This window comes from Ctenopharyngodon idella, chromosome 9 (assembly GCF_019924925.1).
Source record: "Ctenopharyngodon idella isolate HZGC_01 chromosome 9, HZGC01, whole genome shotgun sequence".
Lineage (NCBI taxonomy): Eukaryota > Metazoa > Chordata > Actinopteri > Cypriniformes > Xenocyprididae > Ctenopharyngodon > Ctenopharyngodon idella.
In genome coordinates, this window is record NC_067228.1 from 33,860,604 (window position 1) to 33,882,377 (window position 21,774).

A 21,774-nucleotide genomic window follows, 5' to 3' on the forward strand; every position below is an offset into this window, starting at 1 on the left:
CGCAAGATCAAACCAATACCCTTTGTGACATGCTGGATCAAAAATATGTGAAATAAGTTATTTCTAGTCACTAATAGTAGTTCATTTAAGCCAATAGTTGACTAATCACATTTATATTAATTTAATTTCTTAAATACTGGAGAGAATAAACCATAATAATGAGCGTTTAATATAGGCTATATAGCACTCAAGCGCACGCATAAAGCTTGCCATAAAGAACCGGCAAAAGTAATGATTATGAATGTGACAAAAAACAGCAAGGAGACATTTTAATTGTTTATTAATAAACTAATGTTTTCTGAATCAGTATCGGCTGCAAAGATGTTGACATTGCTGACTCTCATCATCTCCGCAGAGATGCACATTTCATTTGGATTAGGCCTACATAATCAGAGAGTAGCCTATTTCTTTTCGTTTTGAATTATTTCGTTTAAAAGTAGACATTTCAAGCTTTCTATAGATATATTTCTCATGTCTGCGAGGCAAACAGTCTATACGCTGAGTTTCAGTTCATTTAGCCTATAAGACGCACTCCAGTTCACGTGCAAGTGATCGCGCCGGCGCCTCCATGTCATGATTATATTGTCTGCTTACTCTGCTATATTTGCTTCTTATTTATTAAATCCAGGCAATTGGTTGATGAAACATTGATTAAAATTAAGATACAATTTTTACAAAACGAAATTCACTTTAAAGAAAGTGAATCCCTTCGCCACTCCCCCATCAAGGGCAGTGAAGGTGGAGGAAGCCCCAGAAGGGTTTGGGGCAGTTAAAGGTGCTTTCCACGAACTGGTGATTTCCTGATGCACCTCCGGGAAGAATGAAACCGGTGGGGGGTGCTGGCAATCAGCGCATGCAACCCCCAATCATCCAGCCTCAAGCGCCCGGGACACAGTGGAGGGATTTCTCATCTATGTAGGCCTCCATTGTCGCTGTAGTTTGCATGCGCTCCGGTCTGTTGTGTTTATGCAGTTTTTCTTCGACCGCCTTGTGAATCGACACCCCCAGGGCACGGTTGCCACCTTGTGGATAAACTAATTAATGCAAATGTGCGACCTGTGTGTACAATACATGCATACTTTTCTGATGACGAAATCCTTGTGAAAGTATTGAACTCCCATCAGACACCGTGAGAGCCCTCCCCGGCCGAAAAAAATTATTCTCCACCCGTTTTCCAGCTGAAGCTTACCCATCCGATCACCGTGAGTATTGAACTCCCATCGGATGCCGCAAGAGCCTTTTCGGTCAAAACGGTTAAATTCCAAAGACAGTTAAACTCCATCATCCTTCACCGACCGGTGGGGCTTACCCATCTGATGCTGTATTTTGTTCCCGTCAGACACCACAGGAACCCTCTTGGTCAAAATGGCAAAACTCCATCTTCAATCACCGGCTGGTGGGGCTTACCCATACGATGTTGTGAGTATTGCACTCCCATCAAATGCCGTGAGAGCCCTCCCTGGTTGAAACCTATTTTCCGCTCATCTGCCGGCTAGGGCTTACCCATCCGATCGCCGTGAGTACTAAACTCCTGTCGGATGCTGCGAGAGCCCTCCCGGTCCAGTGGTCTCAAACACATAAAAATACAAACATACAAACACATAAAAAAAAGCAGCATTTTGTCAGATAATTCCAAAGTCAAAATCATGTCCACAAATAGATGTTGGATAGTACTGTGTGGACCACTGAATTTATTGAGACACAGACAAAAAGAAGTGCTAATAAATTACTACTGTTTCACTCTGGTTGATGCGCTGAGCAACCATATTGGATTCCAGTGGTGTAAAGTATCTGAGTAAATGTAAGTTACTGTACTTAAGTATTTTTGGCTACTTTGTAGTTTTACTGAGATATTAGTAACTTATACTCTCTACTCTTACATTTTTGAAAAAGTATATGTACTCTTTACTCCAATACATTTGTAATGAGTAATCCAATTACTCATCACATTTTGCATGGCACCTAACTTTTTCTGCAGCAGTTTATTTCTGATACAAAAGAAGCTATATCACCATCTACAGGGCAATGAATGTACTATATCTTGTGTTTTTGTTTTGATTTTAGAAAATAAATGTGATTGCAGTGTTGTAGTACTTAAAACTCAGACTCAGTCTTGGACTCGAGACCATATTGTAACGGTCTAGGTCTTGTCATGGTGTGCATATTGACTCGGAATTGACTCGTACTCGAACATATTAGGACTCATTCCCGAGACCACTCGAGTCCCATTCAAAATATTTCATGACTATTACTGTATGTTAATGTTTGGGGGCAAATATCAATGATAATATTGTGGTCAATAAAACAAAATGCATAATTATAATTAACATGACAATGTGTACAATAGTAACAAATCGTCAGTGTGAGGCGTTGCCATAACGCGTTGCTATGGGTTGCGTGCGTGTGCAACTGACTGATTTTCCACAGTCTGTTCGAAACCTCTCTCGAGCCATATATGTTTTTTTCTCTGAGTTCCTATGGTTCGACGGAAGAAAAAAAATAAACCAAGCAATTTTTAAAACTTTTTTTCCCATCAATAATCAAAGCTAGCGTGTCGATTTAATTAAAAATCTATTTATTATATATTTTAAAATATTACATTATTCACCAATGCCGGTTTGTCATGTATAACACCCCAACCAGTCGTGATCTGGCACAACAAGTTCAAATTGTTGATAATGATAATAATAAAAGTATAGCTCAAAAAATTACTCTAAATGTAAAAGAATAGCAGTTTCCACACCACAACTATAAAGATAACGGCACAGAGAAACCATATTGTTGGAATCACTTTCAGAGTGATTTTTTCCAGCTAATGAATAATAAAATCATTGACAGCCAATCAGAATCCATTCTGCTTTAAAGAGCTCCAGCATTTAAAGTGGAAGAGGACACAACTGCAGTACATGCTTAGAATGAACAGTGTTATCATGTGTGGGTGCTAATACAGTAATCGTTATAGTTATCTTTATAGTTATTGTTCTTGGTGTGAATGGGCTTTAATAGTGCCTCTCAAGCTACTGGGTCTGCATTTACTTTATGGCGTTTTACAGTGCCCTTTAAACTCTCTCTGTTTGTGGGCATCTAAAATGAATCAATAACACAAATTAAACAATACAAAAATGCATTAAAAAATTAATATTTATTAAGTTTAACACATATTTGTCAGTGCTAAACATTCCTCATTTAACTGTAATATAAATAAAATGCTAAAATTGTTATTTATGCAGTGATACTGTCATTGTAATGGATGACACTGTGGTGTAACCAGCCTGGTCTCATTAATACGTAGGTATTAATACGTAACTTTCAAAGACACAAAACTTACATTTTTGTACGTTTAGAAAGGTGCTAAAACATACAATATTGACGTAATTATGGCACTAAAACGTAAAAATACTTACGTTTTTACAGCGAAAAAAACGTAAAATATTTACGAATCTTATCATGTCTTAAAGATATATGTATAATTTCCCTTTTATCGTTTTGTAGATAAATGTAAGATCCCTAAACCCCATCCCGAACCTAAACCTACCCATTTTATACAGAATGTTATAAGAATAAAACATAATGGACAGAAATCTGTAGGAAAATTACAATTTTAGTAAAAATATAACATTAAAACGATATTTTGAGCCACTAATCCTACACCTACCCCTAAACCTACCTATAACCATTTCTTTAAACTACCTACTGTTATAAATAAAAGAATGACAGACAAACAAGCGTAATCACAATAATTTATTTATTTATTTATTTTTTTGCGAAAATGTCAAAAGTGGTACCAAAAGTAGTTCAAATGATGATGAGTTCCAGTCAGTCCTCTCTGGCGGTAATAGTTTTTTATAGGGTACAGAGCAGAATTTAACTTATTAATCCATGAAAATATGATAAATCCGGCTTCTCTCCGTGAAGCGGCGCACTCATTTCAAATGTCAATCCACTGAAACACGGCATGTCGCAATCTGTGACGAAGCAGGTGAGAACCAATGAGCGTTCGATATCAGTGCCGTAAACCATGTCGTAACACTTCTCGAGGGTGGCGCTACTTTCAAATTTGAATCATAACGAGCGCGAGCTTTGACTGTGACGGTCGCTGTTGCTGAGAATGAAGATGAAGATCGATGGATAAAGGGCTGAATTTGGATCTGTTCCTTACAAACATATGGATTCTAAAGATTTGGAGTACAGCGAACAAATAAAATGGATGAGATTTGTGAATTTATGTTGTGCTTTGGTGTGTCTTATGGTTGTATTGTCAGTCACTGCATAGGAGAAAACGCCTTCTGTGTCGCACAGCAAACAAACTAAATATTACAAAATGGTTAAACAATTACAGAAAATGTATTCATAAGGTTTTAAATTGTAGTCTTGTTTAACATTATGTAATCCTCCGAAACGAGCAGCACAAGTCACGAACAGAAATGTTATTTCATATTAAGTAGATGAGTAAACTGCTTTCAATAAATTCGACTAAACACATCGTTAAATCATTAAAGCCACGATTTTAATATCAATACATGGGAATTCATATACATTCACACTTTACGTTACATGATTTACGTTTTTATTGCTGTTAATACGTCAATGTTGTACGTTTTTGTGTGTATGAAAACGTAAGTAAATGTACGTGTGGTAGAACCACAATTTACATAAAAATACACACGTTTTCTCATGAGATCACGTTGGGTGTAACAGAGAATTAACTAAATGTCACAAAATGACAAAAACATTACCCCGAATGACGAAACTTCTACTTCAGCTTATATTGCAGGCAATCAACTGGCCTGTATATCAAACAGTGAGCTTGACCAGTAAAGTTAATCACAATTATTCACAACATCTACTTATTTTTCAGGAAATCTAACAATATAAGTGTTTTTTGGCATTTTACTGAATGACATGCATGGCTCCACACTGTCTTCACTGTCATTTGTATATGATTTCAGAATGGCTTCTTGATCCCGTTACACTGAATGATCTCTTACAAACTATTTTTTGGGACAAAAGCCCCCTGGTAAATGAAATACTTTAAAAAAAAAATAATAATAATAAGACATCGTTTTAATATAACACAGCAAACGCTTATTTGAAAATGGCAAGAAAACAAATTTATTTTTTTAACTTGGTATTGTAAATATTTAAAGATGTAATGGCAAAATCAGAGTCCGGACCATTACACTGAATGACAATTTTACACTTCGGAACATTATTTCTCTGATATGTTGACATTTTATTTTCACAAAAGCTATTTGAAATATTAAAGTAGACACTTTATTTGCATTTAACATGTTTTTTAAGTATATAAAAGTATATAAAATTTAATTTGATGCAGACACCAAAATGGTGGTCTCGTCTTTGGCCCGCCAGTGATATTTAAACACCTTACAAGATTTTATTAATTATATTTTATTACCCGTTAACTGTAATAACAAACAAATAGCAATGTCACAATAATATTTGTTTACATTTAGTGAGCAACCTTATACTTCAGAAAAGAAAAAAGATGGGGTCTCAGAAAATAAACATTAGTAATTTGAATGATTATCGCCCAGTTGCACTAACTTCTATAATAATGAAGTGCTTTGAAAGACTGATTCTCTCGCATATTAAGTCTGCTTTTCCCACCTCTTTGGACCCGTAGCAGTTTGCGTACAGAGCTAACAGATCTACAGAGGATGCCATCTCCTTGACCGTTCTGTAACATGCGACCCTCCCTCTCAAACAGTGAATAACGGAAATGAACAGAGAAGGAATACACCGTTTCTAAATTTGGACCAGCGACCAGAAGATCAGACTCGCTCAAGAGACTGTGTCAGCAACAAGGGTAGAAGGAAATGACGACAACACTGGCTGCATTAGAAACAGGTAAGATGTATTAAAGAGAATGTTAATAATGCAATAATGAAAGGGGAAAAAAAATAATAATAATAACAATAAGCCAAAGTTTCAATACATCATCAGAACAAACAGAAAAAAAAAGAAAAAAAAGGGAATTAGTGATCAAAAAGGGGTAATGGAGAATGAAATGGAAAAAAATATATTTTATATATTTAAATTTTCTATTTAGTTCTAGTACTTTTTATTATTTGTTTGTCTATCTCCTTTTGACCTATTTAGATTCAACCTAATAAAGTTAACTGACTCTTACTCTGCTAATATGGGCATAGAATTTCTTTTCACCTATTTATTCAATTTGTTTCTAATTGGCTTTTTTAATATAGAGAATAACTTTGAGTTTGACTATGAATACAATTCTTCCAAATGACACTTCGAAATACCCTTTTCACTCTTGTTCTTTGGAAAAACAACAACAACAACAAAAAATAAAAATAAAACCAAATAATTATATGAAACAAAAGAACAGTGGAATTTGAGAGTAAAAAATCAGTAGAAAATAAAAGAAATTTACAATAGATCAACCTTACTGCTCACAATAACAGTCCCAATGTGGATTAGGGTTTCACCAAACTTTAGCTCCAGTTCAGTGCTGCTTACACGAGATCCTTCTTCCGCAATTGAGTTCTGAGCAACACAGTTCACGAAGGAAAAGCGTATGCACAATACTACCACTTTCTTGATTCTCGTAGCTCGATATTTATATGGGCATGGCTCGCCAGTTCCTGCTCGCAGTCTCTTTCTTGTGCAATGCAGGGACAGTATAAGTTCAATGTCTTCTTCAACGATCGTCCGGTTCCAGAATACATGCTGCACCCGACTCAAAGGATGATGGAAAAACAGAAGATAGGGAAAAGAAGGACAGAAAACCCCCCCCCCCAACCTTGCAAAAGACAAGGCCAAAAATACAATTAGACATTCCGTTCAAAATATACATCATTACAGCAGTTAATCTGCGAATAAGCAACATTTCAACATATTTAATGTCGTGTCTCTTAAATAAAGACTCTGGATTCGAACTGTATTAACGTGTTTTTACTTTCTTCAGGCAACGCCATACATACATACATACAACTCACTGGTACTAGTCGCCCTCTAGTGACAACAAATAACATCACTAAACTAGAACACATAGCAACATCACCACATCTCCCCTTTCTAGAGAACAAAGGGTAGACTACCTTTGTCTCAACAGACCTTAGAGGATTATTCTGCCTCTTTGCTGGAAGGTCTGCTCCTATCTAATTCTTTAAACAAAACAAGCAATTAGAACAACTGTCCTTTCCTTTTTGAACAATTTCTCAGTTTTTCTTCTTTTCTCTTCAGTTATGTACATCCAGTGGTAGTGCTTTCTAAACGCTTATGCAACTGTGAAACAATCTGTTTACAGGTTCAGCCTTACTGGTTTCACAATTCTCCTCCCATACTTTGATCTTGGAGTGGACACCATCTCAGGAAAGTCTTGCTTCTCTGATTCCTGAGAGACAGGGTGAGATTCAGTGAATGTTTCCAAGGACTGATCTTGTGTTTCACTGTTTTCATCCTTTGACACTGTTTGCATTGGTATCAAATGGTGACGGTTACGTCTCACAGATCCATGTGGCGTATTCACAATGTAGGACCGCGGAGAAAAATGACTGGATACAACTGTTCCTGATTCTTTAGCATCTGACACCCAGACTTGTTCTCCTGGCCGTAATGTGCTAAGTTGTCTAGCTCTGTGTCGTTCATTAAAGCGCTCTGCATCTGCACGCTTTCTTTAATTTTCCTTTGAGAAAACTGCAACACAATCGGGGAGTGCTGGATCTAGTAATGACGAGAGCATGGGCACGGTTGTTCGCAGCCTTCTGCCCATAAGAAGCTGAGCTGGACTGTACCCATTCTGCAAGGGTGTAGCTCGATATGCTTTCCTGAGAATTGCCTTCATGGTTTTGACCGCACGTTCCGCTTCACCATTGCTCTGGGGAAACTTTGGGCTGCTGGTAACATGTTGAAATCCATATGAAGTAGCAAAGGATTCAAACAAATGCCCAGAGAATTGTGGCCCATTATCTGTTACCAAAGTTTCTGGAACTCCATGCCTTGCGAATATGGACTTCATGTGAACAATGACATCAGTGGACTTAGTAGTTGATAACTGAGCAATCTCCACATATCTAGAATAGTAATCTACAACTAGCAGATACGTTCTAGTTCCCAGCATGAACAAATCCGCTCCTAGCCTTTGCCAGGGCCTGTCAGGTAGTTGAGTAGGCATGAGTGGTTCTTTTGGGTTTTTTCTCTCCTTGAGGCATGTTCTGCAGTTGAGCACCACTTCTTTCAGCTGATGACTTAACCCTGGCCACCACACTGATTGTCTTGCTCGCTCCCTGCATTTCACAAGTCCTAAGTGCCCCTCATGCAACTTGGTAAGGACGCTGTTTCTCATGGCTGCTGGAATGACCAGCCTCGTGCCTCTCAGCAACAGGTCGTCCTGTACAGTTAGGAGAGCACGTTCTGCCCAGTATCGTTTCAGCACTGGATCATGCTTGCTGTGTTCTGACCATCCTTCAACACACAGCTTCATCACACTAGAACATACATTATCACTCTTCAGCTCTTTTCTCAGCTGTTCTAGGTACGTTGTACTTGCTGGTAAATTTCCCATGATAGAGTCTACATATATGTTAGTGTCTTCCCAAAACTCTCTCTCTTCTTGTAGCTCACTCCGCTTCACCGGAGCGCGTGAGAAAGTGTCAGCCACCCACAAACTCTTTCCTGGTACATGAACAATGGAGTAAGAGTAACGCATCAGTCGCATTCTGAACCTCTGAATACGAGGTGGAAGTGCATCCAAAGCTTGTGAGCCCAAGAGACTCAGTAGCGGCTTGTGGTCTGTTTCCAATTCAAAATGCTTACCGATGAGAAAATCCTTGAATCTTTCGCACGCCCATGTGAGACCCAAGGCTTCTTTCTCCACTTGTGCGTATCTCTGCTCTGTCTAAGTAAGACATCTTGATGCATAAGCTATTGGCTTCCAACCTTCTGACCATTTCTGCATAAGGACAGAACCCAGACCATAAGACGAAGCATCAGCCAACACTTTACAGTCTCTGTTTGAGTCATAGATAGCTAGAACAGGTGAGGACGACAGAGCATCTTTCAGAGCTTGAAACGCCTTGGCTTGTTCAACTCCCCAAATCCAACAGTTTTTTTTTCGACAACAGATCACGGAGAGCTTTGTCTTTTTCTGCCAACTGGGGGATAAACTTCCCAAGCTGATTCACCATCCCCAAGAAGCTCCGCAATTCACTCACATTTGAAGGCTCTTTCATATCCCTGATGGCTGCTGTTTTCGTTGGATCAGGACTTATGTCATCAGCAGAGATAATGTGCCCTAAGAAGTGAACTTTCTGCTTTGACAACTCACACTTCTCAACATTGAGTGTCATGCCTGCCTTTTGCATTTTCTGCAACACTGTATGCAGACGAATGTCATGCTCCTCCTTTGTTCTCCCCCACACCAGAACATCATCAATGTGACACACCGTGCCTTCCAGCCCTTCAGTGACCTCTGTAGCCATCCTATTCTGGAAGTGTTCTGGAGCGGAAGTTATTCCGAAAGGAAGCCGTTTGAAGAAATATCGGCCAAATGGAGTTATAAACGTTGTGTACCGTGCAGAATCCTCTGACAACGGTATCTGCCAGAATCCCATATTGGCATCTAACTTACTGAAGATCTGTGCTCCAGCCAGCATTCCTAACTTCTGTTCCACAGATGGCAGGATGTATTTTTCCCTGCAAACTGACTCGTTCAACTTGGAGAGGTCTACACATATTCGAACAGCGCCAGACTTCTTTGGGACCACAACCATGCCAGCACACCAGTCTGTTGGTTCCTTCACTCTGCTGATTACTCCCAATGACTCCATATGACCCAGCTCTTCTTTAACTTTGCCCATTAAAGGTAACGGGATTCGTCTCGGGGTTTTAAGTGAGAATGGAATAGCTCCCGGTTTAAGCCTGATAACGTATGGCTGTCGAACTTCTCCCAGACCGCTGCACAGCTCTGGATAACTTGACTTTAGTGTTTCCATATCGATGTTATCTAATCGTGCCACAAGCTCAAGTTTTGCGATAGCTGGTCTGCCCAGAAGTGCAGTGTGTAGATTTCTGATGACGTACACATCTTCCTCAGACTGTTTTTCACCTCTCTTTAACAACAGATTTGCTACTCCAACGACATCCAAGGGAATTTGTCCCGGACCAAGCAATGGCCTTGTCATGTTCCTGAGGGCTGGTAAGTCTTTCTTGAAAATCTCCTTAAACACATCTACTGGCAAGACAGTGACATCCGCGTTGGTATCAATCTTAAACGGTACGCGTTTATGTCCAATGTCCAAGTCCACCATCCATGGTTCACCAGTTTCTGTGATGCTGCCAAGAAATATAGGATCCTTTTTGAGCTCTCCCCACATTACGCTTTTCTTTGTACACTCTGTCGACAGAACCAGCATCTGTACTCACAGCGTCTGTCGCACTTCTCAGCGCAGCTTGCTGTCGTTTCACCTCCTCGCTTTGTCTTGCCATTGCAATTGCTCTTTCCAAGGTCAGTTCATGATCCAACTGCATACGCTCAGAAAGCCTTCTGTCCGCCAATTCCACGACGAGTCTGTCACGAATCAGCTCATCGTGCAATGCAGAATAATTGCAATGTTCAGCCAGAGCATACAAAGCTGTCACAAATGAATCAACAGTCTCATTTTCCTCCTGTTTACGCATATTGAAACATGCACGTTCATATATTACATTTCTCTTCCCAACGAAATGTGTTTCAAAGCCAGCTTTTACTGCGTCATACTTTGTTCTGTCGGCATCCGCCAGTGGTAACCCACGGAGAATATCATCTGCGTCATCTCCCATACAGTAAATGAAAGTATTCACCTGGTTCTCTTCCGAGTTTTCATGCAAGTTGCTCGCCAATCGGAACCGTTCAAACCGCCGGATCTATTTTGCCCAGTCTTGTGGTTTAGAAAAGTCGAACGGCTCGGGCGGCCGTATGCTGAATGTAGCGCTCGGTCCCACTGCTCTCGGTGCAGCGATCGCCATACCTCCGCCATCCATTTTAACTCGAGCGTTCTTCCCAATACACGGGCTTCACGAGTCAACTGCAGCAGGTAACACGTCTAACTACAGCACTTCTGACACCATGTCGTGTCTCTTAAATAAAGACTCTGGATTCGAACTGTATTAACGTGTTTTTACTTTCTTCAGGCAACGCCATACATACATACATACAACTCACTGGTACTAGTCGCCCTCTAGTGACAACATATAACATCACTAAACTAGAACACATAGCAACATCCATTGCAACATCACCACATTTAACTCCATGTTCATTTAACATTAACACATAGAAATTTGCATAGACATGCTAAGAGCATTTTTCAAATGACGCGCTTAGGCCTCATCTGCCCGTATCACATGTGCGTCACAATCAGCCATTTCTCATAGCTCGAATACACGACAAAAAAACCCATTAAAATAACACTTGTAAACTGCTTAAAGTAACTTTTAAATCTGAACATTAGTTATTTAACACATCCACCCGATATTCCTCCCGTTTTTAAACAGAGGATTAGCTTTTATACATCTTTTATATACTACTGCACATAATACAACCGCATTTGATGGTTAAACACCATTTACAGAACATTTATACAAAACAACCTCTGTAATTGAGGATTTAATCACTTCAATTACCAAGAGAATTCGAATTTTCTAGTTATGAAGTTTCCAGACAGACAAAACTCCAACTTCTGGAAGTTTCTCTCTCCTCTGTAACAGTTTGCGCTAACATTAACCGTGATAATCGACTGACAACATTCAATTCACATTTTTTTCTCTCAAAATCTGTTATTTCTCTTAACACAACTGCTAATTTATGTGTTCTAATTCTGTTTCTTCTTTGTCAGGACCACGTCGGAACTGCTGTTTCTCTCTCGCATCGCGCGTTCTCGCTTCGTCCTCTCTCTCGCACAGCCCCGATCGTAGGGCGGGGCTAACTCCTCGTTCTCCTCATTGGACCAATCTTCACACTGTTTTATTTGAATAATTTTTCAAATTAGTTTTATTTCTTTTTTGAATTTATGCATTTTACTATTTCCTATTAAAATAAAGTACTGATTTACATATTCACGAGTGTTATGGTTTTTATTCCTTTTTCTATTTTACATAAACAGGGCTCTTGGTAACCTGGGTTACAGTTCACTCTCTCTTGTCCCACTGACAGGGCACATATGCGAGTGTTATTTACCGATTTTAGCCCTGCTTTTAATACTGTTATCCCCAACATGCTTATTCTTAAACTTCATGATCTAGGACTCAGCTCAGTATTACGTAAATGGATCCAGAATTTTCTGCCAGAGCGCCCCCAGGTGGTGAGAATGGGTACACAACTGACTTCCACCATAACATTGAGCACTACCATGCCACCAGGATCTGTACGGAGTCCCATCCTTTATCCCCTCTTTACACATGACTGTGTTCCTGCATTTTCTGATAACATCATTGTAAAATTTGCAGACGACACAACAGTGATTGGTCTGATTTCTAACAATGATGAATTAGCCTACAGAGTGGAAGTACAGAACTTGGTAAGCTGGTGCTCCAAGATCAATTTGACCCTTAATACAGAGAAAATTAAGGCTAATCATCAACTTTGAGAGAGCACAGCAGTTGGAATATGCTCCAGTATTTACCAACGGGGACAGAGTGGAGAGGGTGTCCAGTTTCATGTTTTTGGGCATGTACTGTACATCTCAGAGGACATTTCTTGGTCTACAAATATTACTGCATTGGTTAGTAATAAAATGTATTTTAAAGTTAATTTTCATGCATATTTATACATATAATGTCCTGGGGACAGAAATGTCACCCATTCGGTGGAATGGTTCAGAGCGCATTCTAACTGCATTTCTGTATGGTTTTCTAGCTGTACAGTTAATGATAAGAAAGCACTTCAGAGGGTTGTCTTGCAAGCACAGAAGATAATCAGAGTTGAATTATGAGCATTAGAAGATATAGATCACACTGTTTGGCAAAAGCGGTTATCAACAAGGATACCACACCCATGCCATTATTTGTTTGAACTACTGTCTGGTAGCCGTTATAAGAATTTTTATGCCTGTACTTTACGTCTGAGGAACATTTTTATTTTTATTCATTTTTTATTCCGAGAGCCATTAATGCTTTGAATCAAGCTACCTTTTTTAAGGGTGTTGTAGTTATTTTAACAAGTTTTGTTTTGGACACTGATCTATAGTACTGTTTATTAAGTATGTTTTCATTGATTAGAAATATTTAGATTATTTTTATTAATTTTAATTATTTGTTAATTATATCTAGTGTGGAAGTTGCATGTGAAATTTCGTTGGAGGGTATAATGAAAGTTGTGTATGCATACAATGATAAAAAAGAAATTAAATTAAATTCAAGAATGCCTTACTACTGTTCACCATGATGGAGTCCTCCTTTGAGGTGTGGCACTTCTACCAGTGACATATTGCAGCAACCAAAACTATTTTATTATTTTAAAAAATTGTGTCCCTTTAATTAATGATCATTGTTATGCTATGAAAGTGTAAACCCATTGAGAACAGTACAATAAAGCTTAAACGGTCCAGTTTACCTTAAAGGGATAGTTCACCCAAAAATGAAAATTACCCCATGATTTACTCACCCTCAATCCATCCTAGGTGTATATGACATTCTTATTTCAGACGAATACAATTGGAGTTATATTAAATAATGTCCAGGCTAATCGATGCTTAATAATGGGAGTGGATGGTGGCCCAAAATTTGAAGTCCAAAAAATTGCACCACTCCATTATAAAAGAAGTCCACACGGCTCTGGGGGGTTAATAAAGGCCTTCTGAAGCGAAGCGATGAGTTTGTATAAGAAAAATATCCTTATTTAAAACTGGCAGCACCGAGTTGTGCTGGTTTTAAATGTTAAATTGCATGTAGAAATTTTCTAAATAATAATATAAAAAAAAAAACAACAACTTTACAACCGTTACATAAGCGATTACTTAAAAACTTCATATAGCAATCATATTACAGTATTTGTTGAATATATATCTCATTTGGCTGAAACAACAGCATCTCCCTTTGATGTCAGTGCACATAATCTCAAGATTTTAGCTTTGGTGAAGCAACCTGGATATTCAAGAAATCAGCATTTTAACACTAATAAAATGTAGAGTATAGCTCAAACAATTCGCTTCTTCTCGTGGATTTCCGTTGCTGCACACAACTTGGTTCTCGACTTTCTTCCACTGCTCCAAGGTCCAGTTCTGATGCTCGCATGCCCACTGTAGGCTCTTTCAACGGTGGACAGGGGTCATCATAGGCACTCCGATTGGTCTGCAGCCCCATACGCAGCAGAATGTGATGCACTGTGTGTTGTGATACATTCCTCCCATAACCATTGTTAAAATTTTGTGTGACTTGTGCCACAGTAGACCTTCTGTTGGCTCGGACCAGATGGGATAGACTTTAATGCCTTTGTGCATTGATGAGCCTTAGCGCCCAACACCCAGTCATCGGTTTGTGGTCGGTCCCTCCTCAGACACTGTTGGTAAATTGTCACAAGCCTTGCCGTTTCAGAGATACTCTGATCCAGTTGCCTTGCCATAACAATCTGGCCCTTGTCAAAGTTGCTCAGGTTTTATTCCTGCTCAATTCACTTTTGCATCCAACATGTTGAATATGGGAACTGGTTGTTTGCTTATTTGGAGGCCAAGAGGAATGCATTTTAACCACATGAAATGCAAAGGGCCACAAATTATAACTTGGATCGTATGACTTTCATTTAGGCCTTCTTAAGACAATATTTGTAGTTTTACTGAGTATTTACTAAAAGTGCAGTTTATTATCTAGCTAAGTCTTACTAGTACTTTAATGGTTGTCCTATTTAAAGTGTCACTGAACATGAAAAATGGCATTTAAAAAAAGGATTAATAGCTTGTCTTGCTGTATTCTTAATGTACAAATGCATAAAGAAAAACAAGAACTGATGAAAAGAAGTCCTTATTCACACTGAAATGTCTGCATTGTTTTCACAAGTAATTTCAGGTCTGGCTGTTGTTCACTCGCTGATTAGACGGTTTGTCAGTAAGATGAAAACAATGCACTTTTTATAGTCTTTTTATACTCCATTGCACCTTTTTAACACTTTTTATAGTGCCTTTTTATACTCAGGGTTGCTCAAAGGTTTTATTAAAATCTTTTTTTTTCAATCACAGTCTCATGAATTCTCTAATTATAACCAACGTTGTAAACATGATAAATAAGATATTCTCCGTGAGCTCAATGATGTGACGACAGACCTGTAATGGGAGCGCTTTCTGTTTACACATTGATATTAAGAATAAAAGTTTTGTTTTTCATGCTGCTAAGAGGACTATCGGCAACTTACACACTGCAAAGTTTGAGGAGTGTCAACTGCATTACATGATGGAAAAATAAGGTTTCTTACGTTTTTTACCTGCGCGCGCAGTCTCGAGCCTTTGATAGCGTTCGCGAACACAAGTGCTCGACACTAGAGAGATTCATGCGTGTCTGGTCTTTTTTGCTCAAATAGTTACAATAAAATGTCTTTGTACTCGTTTAAAACAGAGTTGCTGGTATCTTTTAATCCCCTCACACGAGCGCTCTTCAACACGGTCGGCTGTTGTGTTTGTTGTTACTCTTGCTCTGTCTTCGTTTCTTTTCAGACTGAAACAACAGTCCGTTTCAGTGCTGACACCTTGTGGACAAACTAAATTAGTGCAAAAACTATGCCATGTGCGCGTGCAAAGTGCCTTCAGTCTACATTGTTCTTTGCGGTTAGAAAACCTGTGCTGCATGTGCGTTCTCTGCTGATGATTACAGCGTCACGCGAACTGTACGCCTACCCTAGTGTACGTGTAAAAAAACGAAGTAATATTCACGCTAACGCATTTTAATATCACATTTATATGTAGCATGATGCGGGCCACAAATTTAATGCTGTCGGGCCGGACGCGACCCGCCTGTTGGGTACCCCTTAATCTATCCAGATCTTATGTGGCCTTGTTGGGAGATGATGCCATAGAAGAACCATTTTTAGTTCCCAAAGAACCTTTAAGTGAACAGTTCTTAAAACTTCTTTTTTTCCATTGTGTGAAGAACAGTTTATAACCAATTGAAAGATTCCATTGGTGTTCAAGGATCTTCATGGAACCATCAACGGTAATAAAGAACCTCCATTTTTAAGAGTGAACACACCATATGGGAGTCGAGCAACATGCTAATGCAGTGGATTGTGCATATGACAGTGAATGTGAGAAAGCGTTGAGAATCTCCGAGAGCATTGAAAAGTTGAAAAATACTCATCTTTATGCAGTGTCAATTTAGTAAACTTTAGTAAATCCAACGTAAACTGGATGAACCAGTTCTCAAGTGTAACTACCACAGCAAAGAATAAAAAGGGGGAAAGGGCAAAATCTCAGCTTCCTTGGAGGCAAATCCCTGCACAACAATATTACAGATAAATATTAAAAAGTTCCTACCAGCAGCAAATAAAGGAATGTTTTCACATTACCACCATCAGTAGATTCACAATCCAAATGGCTAAGCCAAAGCAGCAAAAAGCTGAAAACTATTTGGGCACTTGGCACTACATTGACATGGACACAGCAAAGAGCTGGCAACTCAGCAATCTCTCTCTCTCTCTCTCTCTCTCTCTCTCTTTGTTCTTTCATTCATTTCTATAGTGAGTGAGTTGGTCTTTCTCTCCCTGCCCCTCATGCTCTCTCCTCCCCCTCTGCCCTCCTACCAGCCTTTTTCAAATCTGAAATCAAAACTTAAGGAACAGTGTTTGTACTGGCTTGTTTTCTGATGTGAGGTATTCAGTGACAGTTGGTTCAAACTGAGCGGCACGTATGACCCAAGCGAGAGAGGAAAGTTGATTTTTAACATCTGTAGAGAACATGCATGGGAGAAGAAATGCTTTTGATCTATCACTCTATGGACTGTTTTTGATTTATCTCAAATGCTTCAGCATAGCGGGTAAGTGAAATATTTATACTTTTGTTTATGTTAGATCTTTTCCAGCAGATATTTATAGGTTCACTCACTCGTTTTTCGATTAATTTTGCAGGTGTGAAGATTATTGGTCATGATATAACAGTTGTGAAAGAAGGGAGTGCCACTTTGTTTTGTCACCTGACTGAGATAGAGGAGAATTTAACTCATATCACCTGGCAGAAACAGACAGGAGAAAACCCTGAACAGGAAACCTTCCTTATCCATAAAGATGGGAAAACTGAACTCAAAAATGATATACAGGACAAGGTCAAATTTACTGGGAACATTAAAGAGAAGAATGGATCGATTCAGCTGCTGGGAGTGTCGCTTCTGGATGATGGGATCTACACTTGCATCTTCAACACATTTCATAGTGGACAAATTCAGACAAACATCAATGTCATGGTACTTGGTAAGACTGTGAACTAATGTTTCACTTTAGATTTTGCCCATTCATCTAATAAATAATGACAAATCTGTCATCATGTATTAACCAACGCAGTGTAACTGTGTAACACTCTTTCTCTTTCTGTCATTATGTTACTATGAAGTTCCTCATGCAAATCTATCATATGGTTTCAGAAAATTTGCAATATTGTATAAATCGTATATCATATAAATCTCTGCTACAATATTTTAATGGGGCTTTTGTGTTCTTTTTTTTTTTTTTGAAGCTTGAAAGCTTCAGTTTGCAAATAATTAACATGCTTTCTGTACAGGTTTGAAAAAAAAAACCCATTCAATTTTTGGATGAACTGCTGACAGTAGTTCATGAGTATGTTTCATGAGTATATTTCCCCTCTCAAACATGGTGTGTGTAGAGCAAAACTTGTAGAAGTGAAATGGCAGTGCTTGTAGTTAGGGACGCACAATATATCTGGTGCATTTCAATTATTAGCTAATTTTAATGATTTTTTTGTAAATTGGTGAATGTATTTGACACAAAACGTTTTAGATGTTCCACATTGTTCACATGATTCATTTAAGGTCATTTCCCTTTTCAAATGCAGTTCCTCCTGTGGGGAGCGTGACGGGGAGCACACACGTTTCTGATCATTACGAAGTTACTTTGGCATCATGTGAAGCCTCCAAAGCTCGGCCAGCAGCAGAAGTGTTGTGGAGATTAGGAGCTCTGAATGACTCCCTGAGAACTGAAACCAGCTGCACAGAGCACTCAGATGGGACATTTACCGTTGTGAATCACATACTTGGTGCACCACATAAACATTTAAACCAGAGGAAGATCCAGTGTGTGGTGAAGCACAGCACACTGACAAAGGAGCTTGAACTCGACTATATGATAAATGTCCACTGTAAGTAACATATGTGTTTACACTGTAAGTAATAAGCTAGCCTACTAATTAATGTAACAGTAACCAGTCAGGGGCATCGCTAGGAAGTCTGGGCCCCTGTATATGAAATCTGTGCAGAGGTTCAGGGGGAATGCATGGGAATTGTTTACGTTAGTCATGGTTCTTGGCCTAAATGATGTTTTTACTTGGACAGAAGTATAACTTGATAAGTACAAGACCAGCAGATTTCCTTCCTGTAACTGGAAACATCTGGACATTTCAAAACCACATGAACAATGTTTGTGGTGAGCCAATATAATTATTTTCATATTTTTTAATTCTCTTAGATCCTCCAGAATTGGTGGTGGTAATACCTGATGATCCAAAAGAGGCTGAGGAATATCGTTGTGTAGTGGATTGTAACCCAACACCGACCAGCTACATCTGGATCAAGTAATGAAGCCCTTAATTCTTTCATTTCTACACTTTTCAGACACATTTAGAGTTGAGTGGCAAAGAGTTACTGTCACAAGGTAAGCTTGGTGACAGACTAGAAATTACATGAGCTTGATATATATGCACACACCATTACTTGATTATGCCAGCATTTACCATGTTTTAAATCATTATGGTGTTGTGTAATTGTTTTGCCTGGTTCAATTGAGTATGATATTAGGTTGTTGCCTTTTTGTTTTTGTGGGCCAACATTTTGTTCAATCAGTTATTTATTTATTTATTTTTTCAAAGAATGTCACAACACAGTTTAATCTCAGTTAGAATTACCTCTTATTTCTGGTAAGAATTTCCCCCAAACCTTTTGTGTTAGCCTTCCAGACTAATGTTGCTCCATCAAACAGACCATGTGGATCAAACTGGTTTTTATAGGATTAGCAGGCCCTAATTGGACGGAACCATTGGTAGTTTTGTCTGGGGGAAGGGGGACTAGTAGCTGAAGGATTCTTTATTTTTCTTTCCCTTTTTCATTTTTAGATGGTGTGTTTAAGTATTCATGGGTTTACACTGATTGTTATTTGTGTATATGTGTCATGTTTTTTGTTTTCTTTTTCTTTTGTGTATAATGTATTGTATGTATGGACCCTGTTTGTTCATTTGGTACAGTCTGAAGAGGGAGCTAGCCCTTATAAGTAAGGAGCTATGGAGGTCATAAAGTCAGTCTTGTTTGTTGAAATCCAAAGGAGAGACCCTGTTGCAAAATGGACCAGAATATTTGGTGTAGTCTTTTTTTGGGCACAGTTTTTGTTTGTATTCCAGTATGTGACCTTGTAATTTTTCCCAACACCTCACAGTAATAAACCACCTTTTTGGGTTCCACTAAATCTCTGACCAGCTTGATTGTAATTATTCCCTCTGACCACTGGGCTATCTCTTAGTTACTTGTTATTTTTGAGGCATACAGTAGCTGTTTTGTTGCTATACTTTATTTTTAGCCTAGTTTGGATGATAAATTGCAATCTGATTTAATATATGGGAGTGATGTAGTAATCAAGACTGGATTTCCATCATGGACTTGGAAACAACTGGAATTTGTCTTCACTCGGACTCAAGCGTGGAATTTAGGCACACCCATTGTAACATGATTGTGTCGAGGTTTCCAGTCTTATCCTTCTTCCAGTTATTTTTGCTGTACAAAAACTGTTATGCTGCTTTATATTGCAAACTGTTACCATATTTTAATATATTATAGTAATCAAAAACACACTGGTTTGTAGGGCAAATTTGACCATTTACAGCATTTTGTTACTCTTCCAGTTATTTACCTATAGCTGCAAATGAACCAGAAGTGCCCACACATTCACAGAAAATAGGCAACTTCTGAATTGAAAAATAAGGTGTATAGCGTGCGTTTGGGACATGATTCCTGTAGCAGAGGGTGTTTAGCCGCTGTTGGACCATGGCTGACATGTTACACGTGTAAAAGACATCCAGCTTCGGTTACAGAAGTGCAAATTTAGATCTTCAAAGATTAAACAGGTCAGGAACACGTCAGCATCAACACAGTCATGTTACAGTGGCTTCGTCTGAATTCCACACTTGTTAGAGTCCAAGTCAAGACAGAGTGCGCATGATGAAAATGAGTCTTGAGAACTACAACGTTCCCATATATTAAAGGGTAAGTTCACCCAAAAATGAAATTTCTGTCATTAATTACTCACCCTCATGTCATTCCACACCCGTAAGACCTTCGTTCATCTTCAGAACACAAATTAAGATATTTTTGATAAAATCTGAGAGATTTCTGAACCACACATAGGCAGCAACGTCATTGCACCTTTCAAGGTCCAGAAAGGTACTAAAGAGATAGTTAAAACAGTCGACATGATTGCAGTGGCTCAACCTTAAAGGGCACCTATTATGCATTCTCTGTAAAGCTGCTTTGAAACGATATGTATCGTGAAAAGCGCTATACAAATAAATGTGAATTGAATTGAATTGAATTAATATAAGTCTCTGATGTCCCCAGAATGTGTCTGTGAAGTTTCAGCTTAAAATACCTCACAGATCATTTATGAATCCATGTTGTAAATACCCATTTCTGACTACAGTCAAGAACAGGCTGTTTTCGTGCATGTGCCTTTAAATGCAAATGAGCTGCTGTGCCCCGCCCTCTCTCTATGATCACATTTCCTGGCCTACCTCAATCCTGCCAAATATTAACAAGACATCTGCTTAAAGGGACTTTGTTAATAATCAGTATCTAACCTGACGAAAATATATTTATTAAATGTTATCCACATTATATTTCATCTGCAACAGCGTTGTGAACTTTTATAATGATGCGTTTGGTCATTAACTTTTAAATGCATCATTATGTAAACATGAGGAGAGTTCTCTGCATGAGAGACCCATGACTGGCAGATCAAGGTGCAACTACATCTCTCTCCGAAACTGTATGAAATTAAATTTAATTGTACAGTATGTGGAGGATTTTAACTGTGACAAGATGATTGACAAGGCAGTTTAAACGGTCACAGGTTGCGTAACTAAACGTCCGTTAAAGACGCAATTATGATGAAGTAGTTTATCCCAAAGCTTGCATACTCTTCTGCTACACACTCAAAAGTATGTACTTTTTCTTCACAAAAACAGTACATACTTTTAGGGTGTATTATCAGTAGGTGAATTGGGACGCAGCATATGGTAATGCAGTCCTGTAAGGAGGCTACACAAAATTATATGTGCAATTAAATTTTCAAGTTTCTAGATTATTGCCTTTTACCATTTTACATCATCACATGTATACTTTCTTATAATATCAGTTTCCCTCACGTGTCTTTATTAACAGAGTGAATGGAAGTACTCCGCATTCTGAAGGCAATAAACTTTTCATCCCAAAATCCTCCTCTGATTTTAATGGTGTATACATCTGTACAGCATCGAACGAGTATGGAAGTGCATCAGGTGTCCTCTATGTGGGTAACACTGGTGAGTCCTTTAAAATCTTATATTTTAAAATAATAATAATAATAAA

The 21,774-nt window shown here is 38.6% G+C and overlaps 1 protein-coding gene across 6 annotated transcripts in view; it reads left to right on the forward strand.

Moving 5' to 3' along the window:
• si:ch211-222f23.6 (uncharacterized protein LOC100141493 homolog) overlaps window positions 1–21,774 on the forward strand; it is a 47,002-nt gene that overhangs the window by 18,917 nt on the left and 6,311 nt on the right. Inside the window, exons 1-5 of one of the 6 annotated variants that reach the window (XM_051906393.1) lie at window positions 16,745–16,974; window positions 17,066–17,404; window positions 18,003–18,305; window positions 18,632–18,737; window positions 21,589–21,728. The exons of 4 other annotated variants lie outside the window; for them this stretch is intronic. In XM_051906393.1, coding sequence (XP_051762353.1) covers window positions 16,896–16,974; window positions 17,066–17,404; window positions 18,003–18,305; window positions 18,632–18,737; window positions 21,589–21,728 — 967 coding nt within the window. In that variant the 5' untranslated portion in view covers window positions 16,745–16,895. Of the gene's footprint in view, window positions 1–11,855; window positions 11,986–16,744; window positions 16,975–17,065; window positions 17,405–18,002; window positions 18,306–18,631; window positions 18,738–21,588; window positions 21,729–21,774 lie in introns of those variants that run through there. One more of the 6 variants, XM_051906388.1, reaches the window with a different exon arrangement.